General features: G+C 40.7%; 2 protein-coding genes across 4 annotated transcripts in view; one reads left to right on the top strand and one right to left on the bottom strand.

Moving 5' to 3' along the window:
- LOC122416913 (uncharacterized) overlaps positions 1-5,692 on the top strand; it is a 41,009-nt gene extending 35,317 nt beyond the window's left edge. The window contains exons 8-9 of one of the 2 annotated variants that reach the window (XM_043430064.1): positions 895-1,117; positions 4,538-5,692. In XM_043430064.1, coding sequence (XP_043285999.1) covers positions 895-1,117; positions 4,538-4,736 — 422 coding nt within the window. In that variant the 3' untranslated portion in view covers positions 4,737-5,692. Of the gene's footprint in view, positions 1-894; positions 1,124-4,537 lie in introns of both variants that reach the window. The other variant, XM_043430063.1, reaches the window with a different exon arrangement.
- Positions 5,693-6,065: 373 nt separating this feature from the next.
- ca (claret) lies at positions 6,066-17,856 on the bottom strand. 2 transcript variants are annotated; one of them, XM_043430062.1, is made up of 22 exons: positions 17,703-17,856; positions 17,306-17,488; positions 16,834-17,195; positions 16,146-16,613; positions 15,391-15,860; positions 15,135-15,319; positions 14,366-14,766; positions 14,097-14,274; positions 13,799-14,010; positions 13,483-13,676; positions 13,242-13,369; positions 13,008-13,142; positions 12,786-12,923; positions 12,520-12,646; positions 11,871-12,436; positions 11,363-11,770; positions 10,867-11,212; positions 10,459-10,790; positions 9,453-10,366; positions 9,096-9,229; positions 8,832-9,010; positions 6,066-8,764 (listed from the first exon to the last, which is right to left on the bottom strand). In XM_043430062.1, exons 4-22 carry the CDS (start codon positions 16,571-16,573, stop codon positions 8,498-8,500), a joined length of 5,742 nt encoding a protein of 1,913 aa, XP_043285997.1. In that variant the 5' UTR covers positions 16,574-16,613; positions 16,834-17,195; positions 17,306-17,488; positions 17,703-17,856; the 3' UTR covers positions 6,066-8,497. The 2 variants fall into 2 exon arrangements, with proteins under 2 accessions (XP_043285997.1, XP_043285996.1); XM_043430061.1 differs by having other exon boundaries at positions 16,834-17,488.
- Positions 17,857-19,664: the final 1,808 nt, after the last annotated feature.

Genomic DNA, 19,664 nt, shown 5'->3' with positions numbered 1-19,664 from the left:
CTCCTAAGAGCAGAAGGCCCCGCGCGATGATTGCTCGCGCGCATACGTCCGCTCTTGCGTCAAGGAGATCAGAGATCCCCGGCGAGATATATGCCACTATATAATCCTTTGAATGCTCGCGATTCTCCGCGCCGCGACAGCGAGCAGCCTCGAAGAGAGGCTCCAGTCGTTGGCACCGACTGGCACTGGCAATTAACCAGGGTCGCTATTGATCTCCGTCGTTAAAGTATTGCCCGATGAAAAAGAGAAATAAAAATAACGAAAAGCCGACGATCCAAGTGACCGACTACGTTTTCATTTGCCCGAGCATCTCTCAAATCCACTTTTTCAACATCGCTAACCTCGTTTTACGAGAGCCAGACTGCAAAGCATCGAATCCCAGGGGGCCAATCATTGTAACGTTCATCATCCCTCCGAGCTCTCTGTTCTCTTCTCCGCACTATACATCATCCGTAACTACGAGAGCGAAGCTCTCGCGCGCGGCGTATATACGAGGCAGCTTGATCATTCGTCCGTGAACACGATCCGTAAACATTCTGCTTATTTCTCATATATACCCAGCCCTGAATGTACCGTACACTTAGCATACGTAGTAAGAATATATATCGGGGAATCGTGTACTCTCTTGTAATCCCGACGTGCTCACGCGCATATTCGAGCAGACATTCGCGTGTAAATTTACCGTTCGATCTAATACTCGACAAATATCATTTTCGATGCTCATTCTCGCAGAGGCGATCGGCGCGCTCGAATTTTCTTTTACGACTTGGATCCTCCGGGGTTTTATGTTCCGTGGAAATTCTTTTGGATTAACGCCAATTCGCGCTCTCCCATAAGCCCGTTCACCCTTGATCTCGGCAGTGATTAACGCTCCGTTTTTCTCTTGTGTTTCAGTGCCACTGGGCAGCACACACGACGACCGTTACAGCATCCATCCCCAATGGCTGCTCTGGCTCGCAGTCGCCCTCGGTATCCTCTTCCTCATAATGCTCATTATAAATATCTTTCTTTGCTCTGCGATGTCCTGCAGCTGTGCAAGAACCGAGATTATCGAGAAGGAACCCTCCATTATCGAAGACTACGATCCCTACAGAAGCTGGCCGGGATCACAATACGGGTCGAGGTTTGACTTTAATATTTGTGTAACTAACCGACTAACTCACAATCAGCTTCCTCCTTTTACTCTTTCGATGTACCTTTTTTCAATTAAATCCTTGCTACACCAACCTCGGGACGCTACGATCGCGCGCGGAGGGCGAATTTCTTCCTGTAAAAGGATCCTCGCCGATCTCCTGATCGTATCTCCCTCTCCATTGAAACTTTGAGCAATCAGCTGACTTTTAAGTTCCGCCTTTCTATCTCGTGCTTCTTCTTCTTGCTATCGCTACTTCCGGGCTTATTGTACCATTTCGTACGCTTTTTAATACTCGCTTCGTCATAACACTTTTGTGGGGGAAACGCGAGGGATACTTGGGAAGGTGCTCGCGTCTGGCACTCGCATCGTTAACGTTCTTTAGAATTTTTTTGTCTGTCCGAGAGTAAGATAAAATCGATTTTTGATCTTTTTTCCGCGTACCATGAGAGAAAAAATTCGCTCATGGAACAAAATCTCATTTAGTTCGACGAAAATATCGTGGACCCAACTAGTTTTTTCGAGTCCCGAATTTTTTGGTTTTTACATTTTAAAAAGAAGCAAAATATGATGAATCCACTATTGTTTTTTTTGACGAAACGGAATTTTGTTGAAAGAAAAAAATCTTTAATTTAACTCAAATTTATTTTTAATGTCGAATTTTCAAACTGAAATAATAGAAAAATCGTTCGACGAATTAAAGAAAAAATAATTCTGGATCAGGAATAGTCCAAAGTTCAAAAAGTCCAGGGCGAATAAGATTTTTCATAGATTCTGCCAAACACTAGAAATAGCATGAAAAAAATCGAATAACGCGATCGACAAATTGATCGGTAGTAATAAAATAAATCTCGAATTGATCCTCTTATCGGGAGGCAGAACCGTTTGATTTTCCGACGAAACGCGATTCAATGGGATTAAATCTTGTTATCGTTTCACATCATATAGCACGAAGCATTATTTTGCTGTCAGTATAAAACGGTGCGCAATCTCTAATCGCTCGTCTCGAGGATAATTAACGAATTTCATTATCGTAACTCGAGCCTCGAAGCCGAAGATAACGATCCTCCTAATCAGGAGCTCGTTTTCTTTATGGGGAAAAAGAGAGAGAGGAAAATTTCGCGCAGGTGTTGTAGCTGATAAGCACACCTGATAGCTCGGCGCACGTGCCGGGTCGCTCGGGTCATTTTCATCTTTCATTCTCCCCCGGACACACCTGTAAGTGAGTAAAACTTGGGATTTTTGCCCGCGACAAATAATTTGGTGGTCAAGAGGCAGGGAATGAAGCTTGAACTCTGAAATTTCCGCGTTTCCATAAACCCTCGATGCGCACAAACTCGCCAAATGAAAAGCCCGTGGAGCGCCGCTTCACCCACACGCCTGCGAGCACGAGCGCGTTTGCAACTCTCGTATTTGCATTCTGTACGGAGGAACGACGCGGAAGCGAGTCCAGCGACTCGTAAGTTGGCTCGTATGCGCGCGCGTATTAATTACATTAATTAAGGCGTGGTCAACTCGCCGTGGGTTTTGGACCAGCTCGCGAATTAACTGTACGATTGTAAGGAGAATAACGGCGAGAACAAGGGGCGATTAAGGAGTTGCACGGAGCAGCAACCGCAGCAGCAGTGAGGGAAGAGCGATTAAAAAAATGTTTTGTTGAGCTTCGGGTTGGATGGCTGGACAATCGGAAAAGTACGAAGAAACTGGGCAACGGGCTTAGAAATAAAAAACAATATTTCAAATCAACCATTTCAGCGAACCTCCACTCGCCGATGAATAATTTATTGCATCAGCGACCACCACCTCGAGCAATTCTCCTCCGAACAACCAATTTGCAACGCCAATATTTCGGCCCCCCGATGCAGAAAACGCTGCTCCTTCTCCGCCGAGATATCACACGTATTCGAGCTGCAAACTCCCCCATAACGGTTCACCGATCCGCTGGATTGTAGTAGCCGATATTCCGGATCTGGGCTAGAAAACTTATCGCTGTTTCTTTGCCTCGACTCCTACGATATGAAATTATCATTCAACGCGCCAGACATTCCCCTGGAACTCCGTTATCGATCGTTTTTCATCGGGATTTACGAGCAACGCGAACAAATCATTCTCGAAGGTAGTTCACATCGCAATTCGTCGCAAAAAACAACTCGGGGGACCAACACGTGGGACCAATGCATAAAATTCGATTTTTAATCGCTCGTGCTACTTTTTCAAAAACTGCGTTTCATTTTTTTCTGATTGGTCTCCGAAATTATCTCGTTTCTGTATTCGTTTGATAAACACAATAACGAATGCCCAGCAGTATAATTTGGCTGGTTGACAGGCATTTTTTGATGTCGGAAAATACCGAGAACTCCTCGAACCTTTTAATCGACGTTTGAGGCATTTTGGTTGGCATTTTATTTTTAGTTTTTGGGGGATTTTGAGCACTTTCGTAGAGTTTTTCACACTTTTTTATTCGGCAGGCTTAAAAGCAGGCACGCGGGGACATAATTTTGGAAAATAATTGAAAAAATGTCGGCAAATGGAGAAAAAGATGCGACGAAGGGCCGGAAAGAATGTTAAAGTTGTTGACTGAGCTGGCATATCGAAAGGAGGATTGGAGCCGTCAAGCCGAATAGTATAAACGAATTTCAAGAGGTTTTTCTCGCAGCTCGATAGCTCGCCGTTTCCTTTGCTTCATTTATCACGCCGGCCGAGTGGTCGACTACCAAGGAGATACTTCACGGTGCATTGAACATTTGCTGGCTTAGCTTTAACGCCTATGGAATGTTAACTTTATCGAGCGTTGTGTTTGGACGGAATAAAAAGGATTGTAAAAAGGAAAAATGAGGATGGACGCGGGGCTTTTAAAATGAGTAAGAAATTCGTACGTATTAATTGCGGTTTACCCGTTACGTACACTTTCTATCTGGATTGAAGATCGTGTGTGCAATAAAACGCACTCGAATGGCACGAGGTGAATGTTCCCAAACATCGAGCTGCTTCTTTCCTTTCCAATCTCTCAAAATCGAATGTTTTTCCTACGGAACGTATTCGATATTCGAATATTATTCAACGATCCTGAACTTTTACGAGGCCGTAAAAGAATTAAGGCTCTCACAATATCAGAGAAAGTCTACTTGACGTTTGCCATAAAATCATTTCCCAAAGCATTTCTTCCGTTCGAATCATCTGCTTCGACTTCCCACGTTCGTGTAACGAATCAACCTTCATTGTTGCCAGTGACGGATCGTTGGAACCGCAGAACCGATAGTTTTAGAACGTTCTAACAAAAACTAAAGCCACTGACGAGCCGCGAGAAGACGCTTTTGAAAAACTTCAAAAGCCCCATTCTTTTCGCTGGGTTTCAACTCACTTTGAATCTCGCACTGAAAGAGCTTCCCTTTCTCAAAATTCCAGGTACTCGTTGAACGGCAAACCGGGATATCCGTCGGGAGGATCGACCATGAATTCGACGCGATCGATATCGACGAACAGCGATCACTACGCGATAGTCCATTCGCGTCCGGGGAGCAGATATTCGGGTCCGGGGCACAAGCACCATCACCATCATCGAGGGCCGCCGTCGAACATCGGCTCCCACTACTCCGGAAAGTGATGAATTTCAAAGTACTCTAAACCCTGAGCATTTAAAAAAGCGAGTGTCTCCGGCGCTCGGAGACGCGTGGCGAGAATAGCTCTGAGATAATGCGGAAGGAGGAGAGCAGCAGAATATTCTACATCGACAAAAAGCCTCGTCGCGAGTGTCGCCGGAATTGAGAATCCTCGATTAATTTTCGTTCGCCAATATTCCACGCGACCCGAGACACGAAAGTAGTTGATAATTTACGTATTTTCGTCCGGAGACCCCCCACGAGAATACAATTTCGTACGAAACCATTATATTTTGTTATGCATGTGTACTATTAACGTATATTTACACGCGAATCCTTTTTTTTATAACATCTTTACATATTTACTTTCGGCTAGTCAAGTAACGTAAAGACGATGATTCGAAAGCGTTGAGTTCGCTAATAACCGCGTTGTTAGTCGTTCATTCACCGGTTCGTTTCGTGCTACACACACATGAAGCAGATTTGCAAGTGAGCTTTCCACAGTGAAGATACTCTTGAGCGATTTCAAACGACTTTCATCGATCAAGTCGAATTATTATTCGTGCTGGATATATGCAGACGAACATTCATCGTTTAACGAAAGTTCGACGCACATGTTCACGTTGGAAATACGCCGACGAAAAACGAGATCGTCTCACGCCTGTCAAACCCTTATAAAACAAATAAACACAAACCTCAAACTATTGGAGAATCTCCAGGAGAAACTCACACTGTATATAAATTTGAATTAAGAAACGGTACGATCAGAATTTTTTCTTCGACCACGTAGAAAACATTTTCGGAGTTTTGAGAAAATTATCCATTCACAGGGACCTGCCAGACCCTTTTCTCTTCTCAACGAATTCTCATCGAAGATTGGTCCACCGATTGTATCTGGTTTCTCGATCTGTTCACATTTCAAAATGTTCAAATTAAAAGTATTACATTATTTTCTAACAGATATTCGTCTTCGATTTCATTCGCTCCTTACTCTCGTGCTGAAAAGTTTTTTTTCCAAGCCCAGTAGGTCCGGTGGCCGGAAATGAGAGGACGAAAATCCATCGGGCGTGCCTGTGGCTTCTCTGCCTTTGATTTGAGCCACTGCCCGTCCGCTCGAAGGCCTCAACCAAATGTTACATCTCTTTCTATCTCAAGATTCTCAGGGAATCGAATTGGAATTCTCAGCCTTTTTCCACCTGCCTGGCTCATGATCTGGGAGTTGGAATTGCAGCTTCTTGGAACAGTGAACGTCGAAGTTACTTTGGCTCATGAAGCAGGACTACGACGAGGAAAAAGTTTTGGATTACTCATTTGCAACGCCACGATTTTTCGGCTTAGTTTGTCACTGCTTTTTAATGATCATAACATTCGTCTACTGAGTCGAGGGTAATACAGATTTGGGGTATTTTAATGTATGTATATTTATAAACCTTCAAGTAAATCAGGTACCTATTCGGTATTCAGTACTTTATGTATGTACAAGACAATCGTACTTCGGCAATTTTCTACATGTGCAACTTTGAAGTTGGAGAGTAAGTATATTATTCTTTTATATGTAGAATAATAATGATCGAGAGATTTCGTTGAATCACTTGATTTGTGGATGATCACGAGAAAATATCTTACAGATTACATTTGGTCAGATTTGGCTGATTATCGTAGTATATTGTTTGTGAATAAAAAGCGAATCGAGAAAGAAACGAGAAGGCTATTTGATTCGTCGAGGATAAATTTTCGTGGAGATGAAACGAAAAAAGTGTTTTCCACAGTCGATTGATAAAATTCCTTCGATTGACGTCACTCTGCATTTCTGATTTTCATTACTTTTTCATCACTTTTTTTCGTACCACAGAAACTCGTCTCGGTAGAAACGAAGTTACTCAATATTTCGAATTTGCGTTTGTACGCCGTTGACTAGAATGTTGCTTTTTTTGTTGTTCCTTATTTTCAGTGATGCGACGAAAGTTACGTTTTTGTTTTTACTTTTACGTATTTCGTGAAGTTTTCGGTTTCATATAGAAGACGAAAAATCAACTGTGGGCTTAAGAACCTACTGGTTGAATTTTGTTCAGAGGATTTTTAAAAGAAAATTTGTAACATCAGTCAATGGAAAGATTGCGAACGAAAAAATCGCCAACTTGTTAACTGCGAGGCTCTTTGAAATGTTTTTCATTCGAATCGCCGCAATTTTTTCAGTCTAATGGCTATTTCAAGGGTATTCGATAAGTACTTTCCGAAATAATTCGCTGCTATCAATGCCGTACATCCTCGCAAGGATATTCCTACAAAAGATAAAAATACGTTTCTACTTTCGTGTCAAGATTCGCAGATTCGACGTGAAGATTTTAGTGCCGAGGATAATCGAACGACAAAAACATTGTCAGCCTTCAAAGTACGTCCTTAATGTAATCTGTGTATCTATAATATTTGTACATGTATACGTTTCTGTGTTGTGTGTTTTTCGAAGGTTGGATAACTAAATTCGATCGCTAAAAGTCCATAACAATTTCATAAATTCGTTTGTTCTTCTTTTCCTCTAATTTCATAGTAACTTTTTGTCGTGTGGGACGAACGATCGCCGAATCAAACAAAATCGATCGGTTTCCCTTGTTCAATTTATAATATTGTAGAATTTCAAAATTTAAATATTTTTCAATTCGGATATGGGCGAATATTGAATGACAATTTTGAAAAAAGATCTTTTTGCAATTTTCTTCTCACCTCCAGTGAATCGATGCCCTTTCAAAGTTTCCGTGGCCTCGAAATACATTTCCGGACCACGAAATTATTCTTCGAACAGGAAAGTACCAACGTCTCAAAATATTTTGTACCAACGTTTTGTCTGAAAAGATTTGTTCTGTAGTGACGAAGTGTAGAAAAAAAAAACACCAAACTTCCTAAAAGATACTTTTGATATAGGAGTCGAGAAAAGAAATTGCAAAAATTACACTTTTTTCAGTATTTTAATTCGGGATCTCTCCTTAAAGATAGCTAAGTTCGTTCGAATGAGTGATTTCTCACATTCTACCACGCTTATATTCCGTTGTTTTTTTTAAGTCTAGACTAGAGGCCAACGGATTTGTCTGGATGTTGAGCAATTTCGGTGCAACCGAGTGGCCGTGACATTTCGAAGCTCACTAAATAAACGCAAAGCCTCCATAAAATTTTTACCAAAACATCACTAAATCAACAAATTCGCAATAATTTTTTCTTTTGTTCAGCGTAATAACAATTTAAAACGATTTATAGGGGGTTTTTGTCTCGATTCTCAATTATTTGTCACTCAATCTTACAAACTGAAGTGACTGCTTTTTATATGACGAAAAGAGACAGAAATATTATGTCGAAAGTGGTGAATTACTGTTTCTCACGTTTCTCAGCGACAAAATGTTAAAAAAATATTCATTTACAATTTATCAATAGTTCAAGGGGCTCGAGACAATATTCTCTACCGAAATCTCAACGCAGCATTGGGAAAAGAAAAAAACGATCAAATCATGTGCATAAGTAAAGATGTGCGTGGATTAAATTCCAGTCAATTTTGAATAAAATTCTACTTTAGAGAAATTGATAAAACACCTCTTACAATGGAGAAAAAACTATTTGAGCTCGTACGTCGGGGCTCGATAAAATTTGTTTTTTCTTTCTTTACGTTAATGTACAATTATCTAATTCGTCATGGATGTTGACGAATCGACTGATGATTCAGAACGTTCCAACTCATACCATTCTGACACCTATGGAATTGGAAATTCTTTAAAACAGCTCATCTATCCATGAGATTATTGAGCGACGTTTGCAAAGCTCGTGGAATACACATGGGGCAAACGGTTTCGACTTTGGAAGCTCGGCTCAGCATATTCCCCAATAATTGGGCTGTACAAGGAAGCGGCAAAGGCTGAGACATCAACAACTCCGCTTCCATGTTTGGTATCACTTCGCTTTTGTATGTTGACAGTGGAAATTGATGTCCACAAGTAAAAACAACGGTGTCCTCGTCGGATTCGAGAAAACTTGACACATGCTCCGCATCCTGAAAATTCCTACTTAAATTTCCAGTTCGGGACGATCAGCTTAATGGTTTAGTTTGCAAAACTCACCTTCATATGAATAAAAGGTCGAGGGTCACAGGCTTTTGATGAAAGCGTACTTATGATTCCTTCCATCATTTGCTCGGCGGTTTTATTTTCACTCGATCCCGGATACCCCGTCAATGGTGGCCCATAATTTTTTGCAGTCAGCAGAGAAAACAGTTCGATGTATTCCATAGTCGGTTTACCTGAAGCAACGAAAAAAATGTGAAATTCAATTGATATTCAATTTTTCAAAATTCAGTTATCGGTGTTAAAATGTTTCTTTCGTACCTTGATCCACGTGTCGTAACAGCATGGAACAAACTTGCAAGCAGAATTTCGTTGACAGTGAATTCATCATTCGCAAGCTCTTGATTTCGGCACTGTTTTTATTCGCGTCCACTTTAGTGCCTTCCGAATTTTGGCTGTTGGTAAATTAACAAAAATAAAAGCATTTCTTAAATTTATATTCTTATTCGAATTCTTATTCGAATGATATCGTCTTTTAGACGAATTTTCGTATCGATACAGTCAAAATTCTACTTTGATTACTTCCCAGCTTCACTCGATTTAAAATACAGAGTTCCCCCTAACCATGAAAAGGAAGCCTAATAAGAGTACGATTGAAAACCAATTAAAAATTCTTACCAGAAGAGTAACAATCCAAGGGGGTAGAAGAGTTTGTTAATATGTTCGAGTAAAACTTTCTCGAGTACGTGAATTGGTAAATTGTGTTCAATCCAGAACTCGAGAGTCGTATGGAGAACTTCGCGCATTGTGGTGTGAGCAGTGTCGTCAATTACGTTCATGTAAAATTTGATAATTCTGGTTGCGTCTGAGAGCAAATGATTGACTTCATTTTCCGTGAGAGAATCGCCATTAACGTGCATTATATCACTGTACTGTCGAGAGCTTTTTTCATAAGTTCTAGCGGAGCTTTGTTTGGTTAAAATTCCCGCATGATTGGAAATATGATCGTCGTGATTGTTGCAGAAGGAAAGATTCAGTTGATTGCTATTTTGCCTGACCAAAATGTCGCGCATTCGATCGAGATTTTTGTTGTATTCCGTAATATTGTTGTCTTCGTCGTTGTCTAGAGCGTCTTCCGTCAAATCGAGGGAAATGTCCTCGCTCTTGGTGTCCTCGCACAGTTCCTCCGAGCCGCCTTGGCAATCGAAAGTGTGTAATTCTTGCTCGAGCACTTGAAAACTATCCAACGAACGACTCGCCGGCATTTTTATTTTCTTCTTCGACACGCATTCTTCCAACGAATCAACGAGGTTCTTTACTACTTGCTTGTCGAATAGTTCTGTGTTGTTTTTCAGCTGTTCGATTCTCGCTTCGAGCGTTGCTTCGTCGATCGCTTCCGGATCGTTCGAGTTGTCATTTTTAACGTGCGCCACTTCGATCTTGCTTAAATTCTCGTTGGCCATCGAAGCTTTGTGAATTTCTTTGTAGCTCGATGGATTCAAGGTTTTCAACTGGTAGGCGAAACTCTTCGCGTGATTGTGCTCCAAGAGAGCGAGCTTTGAACAAGCGTGGTAGTCACCGTTCTCTAAAAACTGTCAAAAAAAGAAATTTTCAAGAAAACATCAGAAAAATTATAAAAAATAAAAACAAACAATGTATTTTCTTCAATGTATCGACGACGAACCTTGTCCATTATCTTAGTACTGTCATACAATCCATGGAACTGTTCAAGAACGTAATGCAAGGTCGATTCTCCAAAGGTTTTTTCGACGACGCTCAAAGGTCTGACTCGTCCAGCCAACGGGGTAACGTCGTAACTCTGGTAAGAAATAATTGGTGTAGGAATACTGGGAACTTGGCTGGGTGTGTCATGAGCGACATGAGCACCGTGTGGAAGACGAACGACTCTCCTGCTCGATTTCAGTAACACGAGCTTCTCATCAGTCCCGGAATCTTTCGTTGGCGGGCGTCCCAGTTGTGACATACTATTCCTTCCCCATGCTAAAACTGTCCCACCTGAAAAAAATGTTTCAAAGTTGTTGGAAATTTCGCATCATAGTTATTTATAAAAAGCCAAAGAAAATATGCAAACCTGGTTGAATAGCCACGGTGAAATCGCAGCCACAACAGACTCTCACAGTTTTAATCATCCTGTTGATTCCCCTCCGAACATTTGGAAGCTCCGTCTCAGCCGCCTTTCGATCGCCGTTTTCTTCAGTATTTTCAAAATTATCATGAAACTGTGAATCTTCGTTCTTGAAATTGTGACTTCTCGGCGGAATTTGAGCGAGTACTGAAGCGGGATTGTAATCGAGGGGCGTTGGTACAAGGACTTCCCGACGCGTACCGTTTCCTATTTGACCGTCGAAGTTCCGGCCCCAAGTGTAAACGGTTCCGTCTTTCGTCAACAATGCCGAATGGTGACAACCCGTCGATACCTGTTTTTTTGTAAAAAAAAAAAAAAAAAAAACATTTTTTTCAATCGATCACAATAAAAATCAGTACGATTTGGCAATTTTTTTAACGTCTGAAGTAACGAATATTGTTATCAATGCTTCATTTTTAGTGAAATTAATTTCTCAACGGACCTGAATAATTCGACCGTTTACCAAGCTGGTGGAAACCAAAGTTGGCCTCAAGTGAGTCTGAGCTTCCTCGAGACTTCCGATATTAACACCCTTCATACTGGCACTCTTGAGAAGTTTGTTACCAGCCAATCTCTTCTGTATTTTGCTGGGTATGGCCAAATGATTAGTTTGTGCATTTTCATTATTTTGAGAAAAAGTCTCGTCCGACAAAGTCGTTCCGCTCTCATCATTGGAGACGTTTTCATCGGTGTTGAGGGAGTTCTGTGACTGAAATTCAGCTTCGGCGAATTTCTCCGCAGCCGCTTGATACTCAAGGATCTTAGACTTCTTCTGAGCTTGTGTTTGGAGTCTCAATACCTGAGGACTCGCGCCCCATGTGTACAATTGATTTGTGTGACTGACGGCGAGCTGCGGAATGAAAAATTAATATTGCTGTTCGATACCTGAAATTTTCTCATTTAGAGACTGCACAAAAATGAATTATTTACGGAGTGAAAACAATTCTTACACTGTGACAGTAAGCTGTAGCGATGTGAGTGATTTTTTCCGGAAGTAAAGAGACTTTGCAGGGCAAAGACGACTTGACATTGGTGCCGGTTCCGAGTTGTCCAAAAATGTTGCAGCCAAAAGCGTAAACGTAACCATCGGCTGAGAGAGCGATAGTGTGAGCATGGCCAGCTGAAATGTGGCGGATGACAATTCCAAGAAGAGAACTGACGAGGGTCGGTGTAGTTTTGGGTTCGGTATCGCCGTGACCAAGTTGACCGTGAACTCCCCAGCCCCAGGTGAAAACCCTGCCGTCGATCGTCAACGCGACCGAGTGATATTGCCCAGCAACCGCGTCAACGATTATTTCTTGGGCGAGGGATGTGACGAGTTCGGGATTTGGACATTGCAGTACTCGGCCGAGACCCAATTGACCAAACTGACTCGATCCCCAGGCGTAAACACCGTTGTTCGTTACTGCCAAAGTATGAGAACGACCGCAGGAAACACTCAAAACTTCCATTTCCATGTTACGAAATAGGCAAATCGCTTGTGGAGGTCCGTACCTCGATATCGATGGGCCGATACCTGTTCACAAAAAATTCGTCCCTTTTCATCTTCCAGTCAAACGGTATCCGAGTATTTTATTCGCCAAAGCATTGAAGACTCACCCAAACAACCGTACATCGCATTGCCCCATGTGTAAACGTTTCCGTTCCGGATCAGCGCCACGTGAGCGTACCCAGCACTTAATAATCTTCGCTTGAAATCTACGTTTGTTGTCGTTCCACTGAAACGCTGTGAAAATCGAATGAAAAATGTCTCATATTTTATCCGTTTTGTTAAGTAGATTTCTTAATAAAAAAATTTTTAAAAATAAAAAATGGAAAAATCTTGACGTCTCATTTTGAGAATGTGAATTTCGTTTATTACTAACTTTCTCGATTCCTGGTCCGTGTATGTATTGCATGAGACTCGGATTGTGTCGCAGAACTGGTGTCTTTTTGTGAATGAGACTCAACAGTACAAGGAGAAATGTTTCAACAACTTCTTCCACGAGAGAGCCGGTTTCCTCCTGAAAAAACGACCATAAATGTAGGATTTTTATCCTTCGCTATCGGAGTCATCCAAACGTAGAATTAGTACGTTTTGCACGTACCAAAACATCCGCCGAATCCAGAGAATCACATTGACTGGACTGAGAACTCTGGGACATTGTTCGACGACGAGCTCGCCACCTCACGAGCAAAGGCCTGAGTGCTGGGTTAGTTGGATCGTACAAGTTCACCAGTCTCTGTAATTATTAAAATATTTAAAAGAACAAGAAAGTGAGAATATTTTATGGATATTCGACACTATTTTTATGAATAGTTTTTCATGCTTTCTCGGTCACCTGTAATACGAAAATCGGCAAAGTCGACAGGCTGGCAAGAACGAACGCCATGTGGCTTCTGGCAACATTCGGATTAGCCAGAATAGCTTGAACGAGACTCGGTTCACTGATGCATATTAGCAAGCAATCTGTAGAGATGTAAACGATTATAAAAACGATTTTATTGAAGAGTTGAGCACGAAATCATGAATTTCGATTTATCCCAAAACTACTCGTTCTGAAAAATAAAAGTTTTTCTCACATTTACTCTGCGAAGACATAAAACAAGAATTGTTCGAGTTGAACGACTGTACAGTCTTGATAAGAATATCGAGGACTTGTGTGAAGAGGCCTCTCTGCGTTGCCAAATGATGCAACGCTTTCCAGACGCACGTTTGTCCTGCGATGTCAACGGCCCACAGTTCGTCATAAAACGTATTCGTCGATAAAAACAATCTAGAAAAAATAAGTTTTCTCTCAATAGATTGCAGATTTACGTGTTCAAGAATTTTTTTTTTCATTTTATAATGAGATTGTGTGAAAGCTTTTTAAAAGTAAAAAAAGCCTGAAAAACTTACAAAAAAGCTTTGTGCATGTTGTTGAGCTCCTGGGCGGTTGCTCGGAGTGTAAGCTCCGTAAACGCGAGAACACCGAGATTCGAAAGATGAATTCTCGTTGCTGTTGTCAATTCGCTGACCGTGGGAGGCGCGAGGCAATGCATGAGCCAGCCCAATAATTTTCCGGTGCGACCAGCAGCAGCAATTTTTAAAACTCTCTTCAATAAACGACACTGCAACAAATGAGAATCCATAACAGTCAATTGCTTAATAATCGTTAAGCAGTTTGAGTATTTTCATTCGTGAAATTAGAATTTACCCTAGACAATTTGTACAAGACCATGGCCCTCGAACAATCATTGTTCATTAAGAAAATATCACCGGCTGATTCCAAAAGTTGTTGAACATTCATTCCGAAAACAATGCCAAGTCGACCAGCTCTCTCGAGGTCGTTTTTTTTCAGCACATATTCCATAAAAACGTGGAGCAAAGATCTCCTGCAAAACGTTAAAAGATTGAAGTACACAAATCTTTGTTCTTTTTACTGACTTGTGAAGTTCAGTGGAGTTAGATTCCTTTCAACGTTACCTGAGGACGACTTTGTAAACAGCAATATTAGTAACTACTATACAAGTATCCACGATAGGCACATCGACCCTAAGATCCTCGATTTTCGAAGGTAAAGAATAAACGTTTTCGAGGTTCCTCGATAAATCGTCGTTCGTTGATTTCTTATAATCACTCGATCTATACACATTGCGTATCACTTCGGTAATGTCTTCAAAATCGAAACGGGCGATGAGAGATTCTTTCTTGAAATCACTATCATCTCCTATTCTCGTCTCGGACAATGGCCATGAAATTATAGAGAGACTTCGTCGATTTGGACTGACCACGAAAAATAAACGTTGAGTTAGTAATATGTCTCGGCAAGGACCCGGCATTTTGTACATGTGAAATGGAACCAGGGATACATCGGTTCCGTGGATCTGGAAACAAAATGAATCATTGTTATTCAATTAATATCTCTTCTATAGAATTACGAGACTACATGCTCCAGTGTTTTCAAAAAAACCGTTCATTTTCGGCGCGTAATGTACTTCGGGCCTTCGAAACTCGTTCAAAATGATACAAGGACGCTTCCGATGAAAATCAAGAAATACTGCTCGACAGACTATCACAACAATGCTATACTACAAGAGGCCCTTTCTTTTTTTAAATCTATTGTTTCCTGAATGATTCATTATGCCAAAAGCACAGAGACTTTCGTGCTCATTCGTCCCTTGTAAAATGTTTTTAAATAATTTTTCAAACATCCGATGTCTACGATCGGTAAACTTAAATTTTGTGTTCTCACAGTAATGTGATGCGTTGCTTCACTGTAACCGGTATACAAATGTTGTCCCTGTCTCGTATACTGTGGCAAAAGAAACATATCACTGGATAATAATTCAGGTGTAAAAGTGTCGAGTTTTTCATCAAAATTGCGACTGGTATGTTCCGGGGTATTTGTTTCCTCCGTTCCGCTGCTACTTCCGCTGTCTAAAAAACAAATTTACTTTTCAGTATTTTTTTGTTATGAATTATTAGGCAGTTTCTTTATTAATGTTCACCTTGACGCTTAAGATTATTCGTAAGATTGCGATTCCTCGCTTCAGCCAATTTTTGTCTCAGCGCAGCAAGTTTTTCAGCAGAAAGTAATTTGAGTCCTTGCAGGCGTGACCTCGTAGGCGGAAATATTCTTCCATCGTCATTGATCGACTCGTTAGATGATTTCAATACGGAACAAGATTGTGAAACGGGAGACTTTACGTTGTTGAGTGGATAAACGTAATTTGTTGTGCGCTGCTCCAATATCAAACGCCATTGTTGCCTCGATTGACTCGTTATTAAAAGCGATACAATCTCGAGACTATTGTCCTGACACACATGAAGACTAGAAATGAGACCACAGTTCACTCGAGTCAAACCAACTTGTTGACCATTCTCGAGATTTACAAACACTACTTCCCCCCTGTCTGTCCCAATCACACCTATGTGACTACATTGCGTTACACCTTGCCACCAGGTCAAACAGGTTGGTCTGAAAGAGAAAAAAAAACGAATCATATTCATCTCCTACAGGATAAAATAAAGAGGGTTTATTGAAACTACATTTTTTTCCTTTTTATCAAGATAAAATTTTTTAACTGTATTATCCACATAATTCTGTCATTCTAAATGCAGAATTATCTAGCTAATCCAGTAGAAAAATGTTGTTTTTGGGTAATTCATTGATTAGGATAGAAAATATTCGAGAATATAATGCCTGACTTGTAGGAGATCAAATTTATTATGCCGCTCACTTTGGCTGAGATTAAATTCTTACCTCGAGTAGGAAGACTGCAAATTCAAAGAAGTGAAGGAAGTCAAGTCATTGATGAGCCATCTGTGATCGACGGTACTGGTAGCATCAACGATAGCCAAAGCAGGGACGATATAGAGAGATCCATCAATACTGGCAACTAAAAGCCATGATCCAGTGGGGTCAAAGCAGAGAGCACAGATTGCTCTCTGGGGCGCTTTGAACCATGGTATTCTTTTGATTACCGGTGGCCGGTGAATATTGTCATGGTAATAAAGACCGATATCTTTGCGCGAAGTTGTAAAAGCAAGTAGTTGCTTCTTGCCAATTTCACATCTTGCGCTTTGTCCGATACAGTTTGCTCTTATGAGACATTTGAGCTCGAAGAGGTTTTCATCCACGAGATTAATTAATGACGGGCCATTGTCTGTTGTACTTTTTTCTTCAGCCATTACACTGATGTCAGTGTCGTTTAGAGATCAACATTTTGTGCTACAGAAAAACACAATCGGAATCTTTGTTGAAAAAATTCAAGATTTCATTTATGCGTCAATTGTATTTATAATCATTTCTATTTTGTAAAACATCATTGTGCTTGTCAAACTTTTAATGATTAGGAACAAATGGGACAATCAGTTGAAATCGACTAAAATCAAAACTTTTTCGATTACTGTGAATTTGTACTGAATCAAAAGTATAGTGGAAAACGTACCATCGTATGAAAGCGGAGAATAAAGGAGTGAAGTAGAGAGAACGAAAAAAGACTTTTATAATTTACTTCGAAGTCATCACGTACAGTGTCGATGTTTATCTTTTGTTTGGTTTTCTCGATTCTTTGTTGAATTGCACAAAATTTATCACGCGATGATATCAAACACAAGGAGTATATTGCAAAACAGCGTTATTTATAAGTAAAAAAAAAGTGTGAGGTTTAATTTTATATTTAGAATCTGCACTTCGTCCGCCACAATGAGAAATTCTTCGTGTATACGATATTCTCAATGTTTTTCAATTGAAATGAATGCGAACTATTGTTTGCACGCTTGACCGACAGTTTTTTTTGTTTTATCGTATCTAGAGGAGAAAATATACGAATAATTTGTTTATAATTTGTTACATATTAAAACACGACGAAACTACTTAAAGAAACTATATAAGTGTCATTACGATGAAAAACACTATACGTCAAAATTTTGGAGGTTAGGGACGACTGTCATTGCTGCCAGGGCGAGAGGGAGGGGCGTCAAATCAAGATGTGCTCGTTTATTGGCTACAGCAGTTTCATTCCAGGGTATGGACCACTCGTCGTTACCTCCGTGAACTTGGCCATCCGGATTTGGGGATTTCTTAATTTTCTTCACTGAATACTGCACAAATCATCAACAATATATTCACTGTTTTATACAAGATACAACAGCAGGTTGTCTAATAGAACGAACAACTTTTATCAAAAATAAAGAAGAAATTTAACAAAAATATAATTAAAACAAATTAATATATAAACATTAAAATATTAGAACGCCACAAATAATCTATAATTTTATTAAATGATTGTAATTTATTTTACGGTTCGGTACATACATTTTTGGGCATTGATAAAATTATGGCAATCGTTCGGTCAATATTTTCCAATGGATTATACATAATAATTCGTTCGGTTTGTTTTCACTCGTCATCACACGTTTTCACGCTTCGCTTCACGCGTTTACGCTTGGTCGTGTTTGGATTTTGGCCGGAGAATTCGCTTTGTAGCGTAGTAGGGTAGTGGAGTGGGGATAGGGCGTTCGGCCAGCCAGCGAGAGAGAGGGAGTCGGTCTGGCACTGGGCGGGGAGCGCGAGACAGGAGGGAGGAGAGAGAGCGCTGCGCGCGCACCGCGCAACATGTTCGCCTCTCTGCCTCACTCCTCACTTCACTCACCGCTCGACGGGCGTAGGGTGAGGACTAGCGATTCGGAGGGTGAGCGTCGGTCCGGTTAATTAAAGCTACGCGTTCTCGATTATAATGAATTGAGAAAACGGGACTGAAAATATGACACGTGAATTTCTACTTTATCCTTAATGACTAAAATAATCTTTTCCTACGATTTAATTTTTCAAAAATCGATCGATAAATAAATAAAACAGAAACCATTTAAAATTGATAGCGGTCATAATTTTAGCAGTTAGTGTAATTTTAACATTTATTTCATAATTTAAACAGTAACTTCACTCTCACTGAAGTAACTGATTAATCACCTAAATTCTCAACTAAAATAATGAAAAAATGTAGGATCGAGCGAATCGATAAAAGGCACCAAAGCACAACGGAACGAAAATTGGAGTTAAAATTTAATAAAAAAAATATCGATTCGTTCATTATGAATATACAATTTTTTTCCTTTAATTTCCGAGAGTCCCTTTTTTGGACGCAACTATGGATAAGTCGATAGGAAAGACTCTAGCACTCGGCGTTATTATCGTTACAAAATTTGCGCATGAATGAATATTTCCGAGGCAAGGGTCAGTAACAGAAACAGTTTAGTGACGCCTGTAACATATAGTTTCGGGGTCGTGTGTATGCTCGCACGCGCGCGTGTTCGCAAGCGAGCTAAGATGCAAGCATACCCCGAGCAACGCAACGCAAAGCAAAGCACCTAACGCACGGTCCTAAAGCCATGGGGTTGTCGGCAAGCGAAGACGGACAGTCAGTAAATCTACTCCATAGTGGATAGTTTGACACAGTTCCGAGCTCGATACAGTTTCTGTATCACTTTGAAGTCGCGCAGGCAAGATTCCATGCAGATAAGTCGGAGTTGCAAACGCTGCACGCTAAGCAACGCACGCAACGCGTATAACCGCAGCTATGTACAGCATTACGAATATAGTTCTTACTATAGTCAAATGCTAACAATGGGACGCGAGCAACCGACCACGCGTGCACACACGCGGGCGCACTCGATGCTCCACGAAACGGTGGCACAGGTTGTCGCTACAAATATTTCTGTTACTCGGCATTGGTTTATCTATTTGCGCAAAAACGGTTTTCTCAGCAACGAAACTTAGAAACTAGTTTTAGAAAGTAAAATCTGATCATTTGAGTTCGTTTATATATCGCTGCAAGAGTCCGTTGTGGTTCGTCCTTCATAAAAATTTCAAAATCTAACCACATTCGATCAGAAGAAGCGAATAACAAGTTTCCATTTTCGCGCCGGTGTAAAGTTGAATTTCTGGTGAATAAAAACTCGAGTTCCTCTTCGAAAAACACAACAGCAAAAACATAAATTTGTGACAGTGAATTGATGGCGATTTTGTGCGATGCGGTGAAGTGATAACAAGCTGAAAACATGGGAGCACGAAAAAATATTGGAATGAAAGTGTGTGTTGAAAATATGTGGAAAGTTCTTTATGATCGGAACCATGGAGCAGGATAAAGGGTCGTAAAGAAAGGAGAGCAAGAAGGTGTGGAAGAAGACGGAGAGCGCGAGGATCGTGGAGCTTGAAAACAGAAATCGCGAGGATCAAGGAGGAAAAAGGTAGGAAGAAGATCGAGAGCCGTTCCTGTAA

Source organism: Venturia canescens, chromosome 10 (assembly GCF_019457755.1).
Source record: "Venturia canescens isolate UGA chromosome 10, ASM1945775v1, whole genome shotgun sequence".
NCBI lineage: Eukaryota > Metazoa > Arthropoda > Insecta > Hymenoptera > Ichneumonidae > Venturia > Venturia canescens.
This window is presented reverse-complemented; position numbering and strand designations above follow the sequence as displayed.

Bases quoted from the DNA above. Each gene is read 5' to 3' on its own strand.
- ca (XM_043430061.1), bottom strand. From the start codon at position 16,573: ATGGCTGAAGAAAAAAGTACAACAGACAATGGCCCGTCATTAATTAAT. The intron at 14,767-15,134 runs GTGAGAACACAA...TTTTGTTTCCAG, and splicing joins AAGCAACGCATCACATTACT to ATCCACGGAACCGATGTATC. The intron at 9,011-9,095 runs GTACGAAAGAAA...TCGTTGCTTCAG, and splicing joins GTTACGACACGTGGATCAAG to GTAAACCGACTATGGAATAC.